This window comes from Ictalurus furcatus, chromosome 28 (genome assembly GCF_023375685.1).
Source record: "Ictalurus furcatus strain D&B chromosome 28, Billie_1.0, whole genome shotgun sequence".
NCBI classification, from domain to species: domain Eukaryota; kingdom Metazoa; phylum Chordata; class Actinopteri; order Siluriformes; family Ictaluridae; genus Ictalurus; species Ictalurus furcatus.
In genome coordinates this window covers 13,363,708-13,377,157 of record NC_071282.1, presented here as the reverse complement: position 1 = coordinate 13,377,157, position 13,450 = coordinate 13,363,708, and the positions used below count along the sequence as shown (strand labels likewise).

At 40.6% G+C, this 13,450-nt stretch overlaps 1 protein-coding gene across 1 annotated transcript in view; it reads left to right on the top strand.

Annotated features, from left to right (window-relative positions):
* Nucleotides 1–3,302: 3,302 nt before the first annotated feature.
* LOC128603301 (uncharacterized) overlaps nucleotides 3,303–13,450 on the top strand; it is a 41,228-nt gene continuing 31,080 nt past the window's right edge. Inside the window, exon 1 of the mRNA XM_053617610.1 lies at nucleotides 3,303–4,151. Within this exon, the coding sequence (XP_053473585.1) occupies nucleotides 3,303–4,151 (849 nt within the window). The remainder of the gene's footprint in view (nucleotides 4,152–13,450) is intronic.

The following is a 13,450-nucleotide window of genomic DNA, read 5'->3' as shown; positions in this document are numbered from 1 at the left end:
GTGAAATGATTGTATTCCGAATTCTTCTCAAAGACTTAACTATAAAGTTTAACATTTGACTTGTATCATGTGACATCATGTCATAAATGTGTCATGAGTTACCCTGACTTTTCAAGCTCATGATATGTCACGATTCCATTACCAATAACTGTTGCCGTCATAATGTTTGATGTCATGACAGTCTGTCACATGGCAATTTTTGATAGCTACAGAAAATAATATATTTGCTTTCTTACTCACTTACTATTTCACCACTAGTTTGTAATACTGTCAACAATATTGCAGGTCTGCATGTGCTCCGAGAATATGTTTCCTAGTATAATAAACTTACACACTGGATTGCTCATAAGATACGTATGACGTGGTTATGACAGTCTTATGATGACAGATTCAAGCTAAAGTTGTAGGGCATTTCCATTTCAAGCAATTTAATGAAGTAACTATTACTTAAAATCTCTGTGGTTTGAAACCACAATCCCATTTATTTGTTTGTTTGTTTGATTGTTTGCTAGCATAATTATGTACCTACCTACCTACTTACTTACCTATTTAGCTATCTACATATTTGCTTACTTATCTACCTAATTACAGTGCTGTGAAAACATATTTGCCTGATTTCTTTTGTTTTTGTGTATATCTCATACTATATAGTTTAGATCTAAAAACGGCAACCTGAGTAAACACACAATACAGCATTTACTTATTTTTTTATTTTACTGAAGCAAAAAAAGTTATCCAACACCTATCAACAATGTGAAAACCTACCCCCCCCCCCCCCCCCCCACCAAAAAAAAACAAAAAAAACCACCAAAAACCTAAACTCTGGTTGTGCCACCTTTAGCATCAATAACCGCAACCAAACACTTCCAATAACTGGAGATCAGTCTTTCACTTCCTTCCAGTACTAGGACTTACTCCTATACTTTGGATCATTGTCTTGCTGCATAATCCAGTAGATTTTCTGGTAGAGAGCAGAATTCATTTCTCCCTCAATTACTACAAGTTGCCCAGGCCCTGAAGCAGCAAAGCATCCCCACACCATCATACTTCCACCACCATGCTTGACCGTGGCTATGATGATCTTTTTATGGAATTCTGTGTTTGGTTTACGCCAGATGAAACAGGGCACCTGGCTTCCAAACAGTTCCATTTTCGACTCATCAGTCTACAAAACATTCTCCCAAAAGGTTTAAGGATCTTTTGGCAAAATTCAGATGAGCCTTAATGTTGTTCTGGGTTAGCAGCGGTTTTCACCTCACCACTCTTCCATGGATGCCATTTTTGCCCAGTGTCTTTCTGATAGTGGAGTCACGGGCAGTCCTTTATTGATGCAAGAGAGGCCTGAAGGGTCCTTTGCTGTTGTAAACACTTTTTCACAGCACTGTACCTACTCATTTACTTACCTATTTATGTACTTACTTACTTGCTTGCTTACCTTTTTACTTATTTTTCTATCTATCCACCTACTTACCCAACTGCTTACTTACTCAGTTACTTGCCCACCTACTTACTTACCCATTTAATTAGTTACTTACCTACCTACTTATTTACTAATTTACTTACCTACATATAATACCACTTTTCTGAAGTGCTCCCAGAGTCTATTTACTATTTACACAACTTATCGCTCTAAAATAAAACTACTCCCGGATAAATTAATGAAAGAATAATGCGGCGCGTGCGCTATGCAGTACCTGGCTATCACCACTAGATGTCACTGTAGTCTCATTAATGCCCCTCTGCTCTCCTCTGCTCGGTAACGAGCCGCTTTCAGGTTGAGGGTTTTTCAGGAGCCGGACGTTTGGCTTGAGCTGGAAGCAACTGGTGCTCTTGTGGATTCAGTCCGGGATTGTGCAAGGAAAACAAAATACACACAAACGACGCTGCTTCGTCTCTGTACGTCTTATCCGGGTTTGTGTGCATTGATATAAACCCTTAATCTGCGGCCAGTTAAACCCCGGGGAATAATTTAAGGAGCTGCTGGACTTTTGTGTCAGAGGTAAGCGTTTGTTCGGTGCTCATCTTTTAGCTGGAAATGCATTAAAACACAACAAACACCACCTTCGAAAACTACTAACTAAAAAGAAGGCATGTACCTGAATGATGATAACTACTAAACTGTACACAGGCTGCGCCTGAACTCTGGCGTTGTACATTTAAAGAGTCGCGGAAACCTCAACGTTGTTTTTGTCCTACCCGTATTCCGACTATATCCTGACAATTCCAACAAATCCCGCTTCGGGTGTAGGTTTGACTCCGAGTTCATCCTCCCAAGCAGATCGTCTATTGGACAATGTGTTAATTCTAGCCAATCAGCAAATAGGAGGCGGGGCTTGTCTGAATACGGGTAGGAGAAATAAACGTTTGATCTGCCGTATAACGGGCTGAATAGCAGATTAGAGGGTATGACAGAGGCAACTGAATGAGTTGTTTACATCTGAAAAGTTCTGCTTTTTATGACTAATTTAATTAAATCTACTTCAGTGATTTAATTCAGGATCAAGTTCAAATCTGATGTAAAATTCACATTTTGGTGATAGAATAGACTAATAATAATGAAACCTGAATTCAGAGACACATTTTTAAAGTTTTAACTCGTCTCGGATGTATAGTTTCATGTTTTGGTCCAATTTGTTATCACAGAACAAAAATCATTCATATATACATAGGTCCTGATGTTATTAATGAGGGTAAAAGTTGTAGTTTAGTAGTTTCGTGGACATTAAAATAACAAGTAATCATTTGAATAAACATTTGAATTCCATGTTCAGGGATGCTTTAAAACGCAGTGATTTGTTGGATAGTTTGTCAGTTTAATAAAAGTACTGATAATCACTGCATGCTGGGTGTTGGTCCCAGTTACAGAGTCTAACTGAGACCATTAGTGTGAACATTACTGCTTGCTAAAGCAGAAAGAATGGAAACAGCTTCCTGGCCTCTTTTCAGTAATGACTTTTTCAGTTACAGGAAGTGTGGTTAGTCACTTTTACTCACTGAAAATACTCTGACATTCTCTGTAAAACCTCAGTTGACCTCCTGATTGTATTGTCTCAATTCATTTAATCAACTTCATTTCTGCATGGCATTCTCACCTGTGCTCATCTTTCCTCATTTCAGTGGCCGTTCGGAGTAGATTTTTCAATGCATGCTTGTGAATGCCGATATCCTGCATGAATGCATTTCTTCACCGTTGCATGTCTTCACCATTCATCCTTCCCTAGCGCATGCCTTCTACCCGGGCCTGACCAGGCCTTTTTTTCTCTCCGTCTCTTCTACCTCCATAAAAATAACATCATATCACTATGGGCAAGGATGAAGCTGACAGTAACCACCAATATCTCTTCTTCAAAAAATCAAGGAGTCCTTCACTTTCGAAAAAGGAGTCCAAGAAAGTCTCGCCTTGCCACAGCAGGCTTGAAACCCCATCCCAACCTGTTCTTGGTCCTGGATGTGAGAAGGAAAAGGCCCTGGAGCTGCCCTGGACCTGGTTGGAGCACCAGCACCTTGACCACGATAACCTCAAGCAAGCTGGTGAACTGCGCCAAAGGCTGGCCGACGAGATTGATGGCATCATAAGACCAGGCAGGACAACGAAAGCAGGCAAGAAGTGGGCAGAAATTGACTCGGGGTGTAAAGGCAATGGGGCAACATACCGTAAACTGGAGGAGCTGCTGAAGACTCTCCATGGGGAGGCAGACAAGGAGCAGGCCGGGCTTCTGCAGCGCCTCTTGGAGGAAGTGGAGGTGGAGAAGAGCTACTTCCTGTGCCACTTGCTAGAAGTACATGGGCATCCTTTAGTAGAAGACAAGAAGGACAAAGTTACAAAAGGGCCGGCTAAGTGGAGGTCAAAGAACTCTAAGAGCCAGGATATCCCTGAGTCCTTCAAGGAGAGAAAGCAATTCGTAACACATTACTATTCAGATTCTCAGAACCCTCCACCTATGAAAAAGAGCAAACAGGGGTTGGAAAGCTCATCTGAAAAGGAGGATTCTGGGAAAAGCCCCCTCGGTTCTTCGCCAGTGGAAGAAAAGAGCAACAAGGGGGATTTTTCTGAGACTTTACCTGATGTGGGTTGGGAACTCCAGAGTTCTGATCCATCTCTGGAAAAGTTGTCTCCTTCCAGATGTTCAGAGGACAACATGGAAGACATGGTAAGTTCTGGTATTCTGCCTGGTTCTTCTTTTTTTTTTTTTTTGAAAGGCTGGTTACTTAGCAACAAGAGCGTGTCTTGCTGTGAGATGCTGTGTGTGGGGAGTTTTTGTGCTGTTCATGAAACCTGATAGACTGGTGCATCGGTAGATTCCATTTCCAATTAAACTTTTAAAAAAACCCACAGTGGAAACATAGCATGGAGCCAGAACGTGGTAGCAATAACACCCATATCTCATTTTCTGGGATTAATCAAAGAACATTTTGTAATGGCAGCTGGTAGGTATTTTTAGCTTAGTGAAGAAAGAGACTTCATGTATTCCCAGTGCACTCTGTTACCTTGAGTTTCTGTACCCAAAAACAGAAATACCTTCCGTAGCTCTAGTTTGACCTGCTGAATTTCCACTTGCTGACCACATCAACTTGAATAGATGTCTCCGCTCCATCACCTAGTTGTCATTGTAGCGCAAAATAGCACCATGCAGCCCAAAAATTAAGGTATATGTTGGAGTGCTTCTGATATTATAATAAAAACAGCTGAAAATCAATGGAGGAAAGGGATGTGGGGACGTGCGCTTGATCTAAAGGAGATCATCAACCTCTAAAGAAGAGGTCCTTAGATATTTTAATCAGTTACCCTAGACATATGTATGTGGAGTCCAGAGCATTCGTGTGTTGGTGCTGTTCTACCTCTTTGCTTGTATTGTTGAATAATTCATCACTGCCAGAGCATACGGGCCAAGGAATAACAAGCCATGTCATTGTTCTGGAAAAGACGGCAGACTGCACCCCTGTGTCGCTAGTTCAGTCCCAAGCCATAAATTTGGTGCTTTGAAAAACACATGTACCTCTGGTCCATAGTGTAGCCCTTTAAAAGATGGTGGATATTGTTAGCATCATCAAAGACCAGTTTCTCTTGGCTTTTTTATTGACATATACAGTAATACACTATTGAAAGTATAGTTTCACTGTGGAATTTAGGAGAGAGAAAAATTGGTGGTTTGTAAGCACCAAATACTGATGGAAAGTTCCTCATAACCAAACTCCACCAAGTATTCATTCACACATCAGGTATTCAAATAAGAGATATGTAAAATGGAATAGAAAATAATGTGTATCTGGGTTTATTTTAGGTAAAATTATGACTTCTAGTCAAAGCCGTATATAGGAATAATTAACTATACCAGGCACTTCTGTCTCAGCAAAGAAAGTTGTCTGCACATGAATAGTCATCTAACTAACATGAGCTAACATGGCATGATTTATGATAGGATTTTAGACCGTTTCACTGCTAACACTAATCAGCTAGCTAACATGAGCTAACCTGACAAATTTTCTGACAGGATTTTAAAATAACACTCATAATTCCTAATCTTCACTCCTAAAGCTAGCCAGCTAGCTAACATGAGCTAACCTGACAAGATTTCTGACAGGATTTTTAAGCCGTATAATAAATATTTCACTGCAATATTTCACTCCTTCGCTGCTAATGCTAGTTAGATAGCTAACATAAGGCACTAGGAGCAAAGGAAAGTGGTTTGTGTCTCCTTACACACTGGTGCTCTTTATACGCTCAAAACGCTATACAGCGCTTCAGAAGGCGCTAGGAGCAAAAGAAAGTGGTTTTTCTAACAAACTCATATAATCAATGGCCTGACCTACTCCAATATGATATTTTTCACTTATTTACACAATATAGTACTATGAAATGTTTCTGACCTAAAATATTACGAAATATGATTGTTCACATTAAAATGTAAAAGTTGATGTTAAAGTGTGATAAGGTGAAAAAAGGGACATTTTATGTCTAGAAAGTCACTTTTCATCCAAAGTATAATAACAAAACTAGTTCCCATTAATCCTGTGTCCAAATGCACACTTGTGCTCTTTATACGCTCAAAACGCTATACAGCGCTTCAGAAGGCACTAGGAGCAAAGGGAAGTGGTTTTTCTAACAAACTCATATAAACATTGGCCCGACTTACTCCAATATGATTTTTTTCACTTATTTACACAATATAGTACTATGAAATGTTTCTGACCTAAAATATTACGAAATATGATTGTTTACATTAAAATGTAAAAGTTAATGTTAAAGTGGGATATGGTGATAAAAGTGACATTTTATGTCTAGAAAGTCACTTTTCATCAAAAGTACAATAACAAAACTAATTCCCATTTAACCTGTGTTCCAATGCACACTTGTGCTCTTTAAACGCTCAAAACGCCATACAGCGCTTCAGAAGGCACTAGGAGCAAAGGGAAGTGTTTTTTTTTCAAACAAACTCATAAAAACATTGGCCCGACTTACTCCAATATGATATTTTTCACTTATTTACACGTAATGTAGTACTATGAAATGTTTCTGACCTAAAATATTACGAAATATGATTGTTTACATTAAGATGTAAAAGTTGATGTTAAAGTGGGATAAGGTGATAAAAGTGACATTTTATGTCTAGAAAGTCACTTTTCATCAAAAGTACAATAACAAAACTAGTTGCCATTCATCCTGTGTCCCCATGCACACTTGTGCTCTTTATACGCTCAAAACGCTATACAGCGCTTCAGAAGGCACTAGGAGCAAAGGAAAGTGGTCTTTCTAACAAACTCATATAAACATTGGCCCGACCTACTTTAATATGATATTTTTCACTTGTTTACACATAATATAGTACAGATAACCACAGTCATAGTCCATAGATTCTTGTTTCATGTTTAAAGTCATAGTCGTAGTTCATAGTTCATGTCATGTTTAGGTTCATTTGTTAAGTTCATGCTGGTTTCTCCACTACCAGTCCCTCGCTGTTGTTTATGTTTCATGTTTGGTATCCCGTAACCCTGTATCCCGTGACCACGACCTTGATTCTTGCCTAGCCCTGTGTATGCCTGTTTGCCGATCGCCTGACCTTTTGCCTGTTTTTGAATTACGTTTTGGATCACGTTTTGGATTTGTCTGCCTGTCTCTCTCCTAAATAAAACCTGTTCATACTGTGCTTGCATCCGTCCTAATCTCCGTTACCTCACGACACGTGACAGTATGTTAGTATAATTCATTTTAAACTCTTCTGGCAGAAAAGAGGAAGTACTCAGGGCTCCTGGGTGGAGAAGGGCTAAATTACAGAGACAGCATTTGCACAGAGCTCAGAAAGGACTTGGGGAAACTAGATCCTGGCTAGTTGGCCTAGGAAAGTCAATAGCAATGTCAGTTAGACAATTTGTGGTGTGGATGCTTGTATTAAGAAAAGTGTAGATGGTAGTAGTTATATCATACACTTTCTGTCAAACTGTCAATCAAAGTAGTGTGTTTGATAATATATGTCCCCTCTCTTTCCCTGACTGACAGGTCTGTAGGTACACTTTAATTTATGACAGGTCTGGGGGGTAACCCTATCCACTGTATCAGTGGGTCAATCTGGCTAATTTGTGTCTGGTAGTGGTGGAGAGGGGTGTGTGAGGGGAATAGCCCCCCTCCCAACAAAATGTGTTTATGTTAATGAGTTTGGTTTTTTGGTTTGGGTGAAATACGTCAGAAAAGAAATAATGTTTTAAAATGGGCATGTGTTTGTGTTACTGTGTGGGGTTATTTCGTTTGTGTAAACACATTGCTAGAAAAGCATTATGATTGAAATGTGTACATATATGAGTAGAATATTTGTTTTGTGAAATAAATGAAAACAAAAGAATAAAAAAAAAGAATCTGTTTAAAAGAATTGCGTGAATTACATACCTTCTAAAACATAAACCTTTAGGAACTAAAAATATTAAAAGAGTTGTTTAAAAAGAAATCCGTATTACATGTCTTCCAAAAAAAAAACAAAAAAAACCACATAAAACCTTTAGGAGTTAAAAATTTTTAAAAGAGTTGTTTAAAAAGAATAACTCGTATTACATGACTTCTAAACAAAGATCCTTACGAGGTAAATATGTTAAAGTGCTGGCTAAAAGAATCTCCGTAATGTTTTAAACTAGGAGATAAGGGGTTTTTTTCCAAAGGTACATTCCATTCGCTGTGTGAAGCGTTAATGAAAGTTAAACCGAACCCACCTCACTCTCTCGCTAAACTCCGCCCACATATGTGTTTTCAGACACACCCCTCTCTCTCTAAACACGCCCATACAAGTGTTTTCACCGTAGACAGTACTTTCTGTCAAGCTGTCAATCGTAGATGTAGAAGTAGTAGGGCTAATTTATGGTTATCGTGTGCCCACCAGCTTGCCCACATCTTTACCAGAAACTTCAATCTCTCCCTGGCCCAAGCAGTCATCCCGTCCTGCCTAAAATCAGCTACAATCATTCCAGTGCCAAAGAAGTCTCCCACCACTAGCCTAAATGATTATCGTCCTGTGGCCCTCACTCCAGTTATCATGAAGTGCTTTGAGAGATCGGTTCTTCAGCACATCAAGGACTACCTCCCCCCAGACTTCGATCCTTATCAGTTTGCATATCGCGCAAACAGATCCACAGAGGATGCTACCGCCGTAGCTGTCCACTCCGTGTTGAGACATCTAGAGCAGCAACAGCATCCGGATGCTTTTTGTGGATTACAGTTCGGCTTTTAATACAATCATTCCGGATATTCTCATCACCAAATTGGTCACTCTGGCGTAGGGTGAAAAATACTTTGGAGAGCCAGCCATGCAGGGTGCCAATACTTCTGAGAACCGGCCAGAGAAGGTGCCAATACTTCTGAGAGCCGGACCGATCGGGGCACCGATACTTTTTGGAATTCCGACAAACGGTGCGGGACTAGTTTCGCGCCGAAAAAAAGTGGAAGAATAATAACTAGGACGGAACATTTCCTGAAGAAAATGTGAGTGGTGCTTGCGTGGCAAAATTTGCATAGGGCACCAATACTTTCGAGAGCAGGACGCTAAGGGCGCCAATACTTTCGAGAGCGGGATGAGTAGGGCGGCAATACCTTCATGTGCCGGACACGTAGGGTGCCAATACTGTCCAGAGCCGGACACGTAGGGCGCCAATACTTTCGTGTGCCGGACACGTAGGGCGCCAATACTTTCGAGTAGCGGCTGCGTAGGGTGCCAATACTTTTGAGAGCTGTCCGTGTAGTGCAGCTATACAGCTTCCACGAAGTTCTGTTTTAGGCCCACTACTTTTTACTTTATATATGCTACCTCTAGGTCAAATTATTCGTAAATATGGAATTATCTTCCACTGTTATGCTGATGATAAACAGTTGTATGTTTCAGCGAAGCCAGACGACAGACAGCAGCTTAGTAAAGTTGAGGAATGTGTAAAGGACATTAGACATTGGATGTTAATTAACTTCCTTTTACTCAATTCTGATAAGACAGAAGTACTTGTATTAGGACCACGTGTAGCTAGAAGTAATCTTTCTGATCACATGGTTACTCTGGATGGACTCATGTGTAGCAGTAAAAGACCTTGGTCTGATTATTGACTCCAGTCTATCATTTGATGCTCATGTAGATAATATTACTAAATTGGTCTTATTTTCTTACGTGTATTGCATAAATAATCATCTTATTTTGTAAGAATTGAGTAGCCTACTGATGTCCAAATTATAAATTATAAGTGACAGTTAATTTGAACTGTCTGGCGCCCAAACCCCATAAGTAAGGTACCACGCTACAGAGTGGCACCCAAACAGGGACTGAACTGTAACATTTAGAAACTGTAGTTGGGGTACTGAAGTTAACAAACTTGGACATTTGCATTATTGATGGACTTATTATTATTGTGGAATACTGTGTGTGTGTGTGTGTGCTTATATTTTCAGTTTTTCTGGTTGATGTTTACATGAAATGTATATTGAAACTGCAGGAGTCTGTGTAACTACTTGCTGCTCTGTATTGTTTCTCTTATTCCCTGACCATGTCTACCCCTACATGTCCTGTTTCCCTTTTGCGCTCAGTAGATTGGGAACCGTTTCCAGCTGACCTTTCTACACCTATACATATACAGGTACATGCTTTGCCAACCTTAAGTACCCCAAGGCCTGGTCCTAGTCCATATAACACATCACAAAGCCCATCTCATTCACAGTCTTTGGACATGGAGATTGCATCATCTGCAACAGCATCCTCAGTTGGGGAAAATACAAAGAATCCCCTTGCGGTGCTGTCTACACATGAAGGTGCTTCTGCTGACTCTGTTCAATGTGAACGTCCTTTTGTGCTCCCTACCCCTGGAAGGGAATTGGGTCGGCTTACAGATCAGGCCCACGTCCCCATTTGGATATTCTGCAACAAAGGCAGGATAAAGTGTTATATGAGTTGGCCAAACAGGTACAACGTAGTAGATTCCATCTGGAATCAAAATTAAACAAATTCACTGAACAAACGGAACAAAGTTTTCGCAACCTGCATACCGTTGTAACTTCCAATAAGGACAAGCAAGCCCAGGAAATGGATACTATAATGAAAGCAATTAAAACACTGTTGTCAGAAGAAACAGATAAGATTAAAGTCTCCCTTATGTCTGCGCTGGGATTTATGGTTGAGCAGATACAAAATGAGTTACAAGGTGAGTTACAAAGTACACAGAAATTTTTGGAAGGGAAAAATCTTGAAATTGTTAAAAGCTTTGGTGAATGCTCATCAATGTTAAAGATGCTGTCTGCAAAGGTGGATGATGTGAATGGAAAGATGGACGTACTTTCTACAACTCACCAGAGTGAAATGGAGGAAATACACAAAAAATTCAAGCAACTGACTCTTCCAGCCTCACCACTATTAAAAAACCCTTCAGGATTAGAGCTCCCTTTATCCAGTCTTACTTCAATTCCCAAAAGTGATCACATCAAACTAACTTTTCCTACATATGGAAGGCCTGGAGATGATCCTGACCCCTTACTTTATTTATCCAAATGTGAGGATTTCCTTGTCTTACATCCTTTATCCGACAATGACATTCTTGCTACCTTCAGAACAGTCTTCCATGGCACTGCTCGAGAATGGTGGGAGATAACACATTCCAAAGTTGCATCTTGGGAGGAATTCAAGACTGCTTTTGTGTCTGCCTTTTTGGCTGAAGACTATGAAGACGAGTTAGCTGAACGTGTCCGAACCAAGGCGACAATGAATCCATCCGAGATTTTGCCTATTCATATAGAGCTCTATGCACACGATGGAATCCTAAACTGACTGAATTAGACATTGTAAAGCTCATTCTGAAACACATAAAACCTTACCTTGCCAGTCAGCGCCGTGGAAGAGTTCTCAATGTGGCCGATCTTGTACGGCTTGGATATCAATTTAAGAGAGACCATGACCAAGAGCTGGCATATGAACGCAACCTCCAGGGAAGAAAAGTGAACCAAATGCAGAAAGGATTGCATCCGGGTAGTCAACAAGGAGAAAAACTGCCTCTGTGTTGGCGCTGCAAAGGTGCCCATTCCCCTGGATCCTGCCCTCAGTATACATCTACATCCTCTTCTCATTTTCCTTCCCAAAATAAGCAAAAACCTTATCACTCAAAAACCAGTGGACCCTACAGCAACTTTTCTGCATCAACAGTAACCTCCAAGCAACCTCAGAGAAAAATTACTATGATTTCTTCACCCCTGCAGCGGTGCTTCCATCCAAAGCCCTTGCATATGGAATTGTCCTTGGCCTGGACTTCATTTACTGCAGCCAACTACAAATAAATGTAGCACATCGGGTATATGGGTTTAAACTTATACCTTCTGTTATATATTCCTTCCACCCTGGCAATGCTCGCGTGTCTGGATGGAAAGGTCCAGAAACCAAGAAAAGTATAGGAAGGTATGAACAGAAACATCAGCTTGGGCTCTTCAGCTCCACTCCCCCACCTATGTGTTCTTCAGAAGTGATTCAACTGAATGTGGAAGATTACATTGATCAGGCAGTATCATCTGCTCAGCTGAATGAGGCTGAAAAGCAGCAACTGAAGAACATTCTTCAATCCAATCCTCAGGTGTGTACACATAAACCGAGTAGAACCAATGTACTACAGCATCACATATATTCCACAGCTACCATTCCCATTAAACAAAAACCCTATCAAATGTCTTCAGAGAAGCAGACCATTGTCAAGGAAAGCCTCGAGGAGATGTTATCATTTGGTATTATCGAACCATCATGTTCTGGTTGGTCTTCTCCGGTAGTACTAGTTCCAAAAAAAATTGGTGGAAGCTTAACTCACTCACAGAAAGTGATGCCTGTCCACTCCCTTCCATTGCAGAGATTCTAGAGTCCCTTGCTGGGTCTGTAATTTTTTTCTACCATTGACTTAAACAGTGGATACTGGCAAGTAGCAATGTCTTCAGATAGCAAACTCAAAACTGCCTTTATCACCATTTTAATGTGATGCCATTTGGACTTAAAATGCCCCAGCCACAGTCCAGAGGCAAATGGAGATGGTCTTAGAAAGTCTACGTGGTAAGTGCTGTCTGATGATATTATCATCTATTCATCATCAGTGTCTCAACATTTCTTGGACCTTCAAAAGGTATTTGATGAACTGCATCGAGCAGGTTTCACTATCAATTTGAAGAAAAGTAACGTCTGCTTGCTGGAAATTAAGTTTTTGGGACACATCGTGAATACCAAAGGGGTTACAGCTGATCCAGAAAAGGTGCGGTCCATACAGTCCTATCCAATCCCTAAAAACCTCAGGGAAGTGCAAAGATTCCTCGGCTTGTCTGGCTGGTACGTCCGTTTTGCAGAACCCTTGAATGATTTGAAGAAGAAGGGCCGTCCTTTCCTCTGGACTCTTAAGTGCCAGCAGGCTTTTGATCAGCTTAAAGCATGTTTAACTTCACCTCCAGTTCTAGGCCATCCCAACCAACATCTTCTATTCACGGTCTACACTGATGCGAGTGAGACTGGCCTTGGAGCTGTTCTTGCACAGAAAATGGGACCAGACTCTGAACAGGTAATAGCCTATGCAAGCCAAACACTAAATAAATCTGAAGTGACCTATTCTACAACAGAAAAGGAGTGCAATGCTGTTGTATGGGCCCTAGAAAAATGGCAATATTACCTGGAACAAAAACGGTTCACTGTGGTCACTGATCACTCAGCCTTACAGTGGGTCTTGACTTCCACCAAAAGCACCAGTCGTCTTTTAAGATGGGCCCTAAGACTACAAAAATTAGATTTCGTAGTGGAGTACCGTAAGGGTAAGCTTAACGTAGTCCCGGACGCTCTTTCTCGCTTTCCTACCACTGCTCAGTGTGTTCTAGTTTCTTCAAAAAAGGAAATTGATGACCTCCCGTTCACTGCCCATCTCATTTGGGAAGAACACCACAAAGACCCTGAGATTGAAAAAGTGATTAATGCAGTAGCAGAAGGAG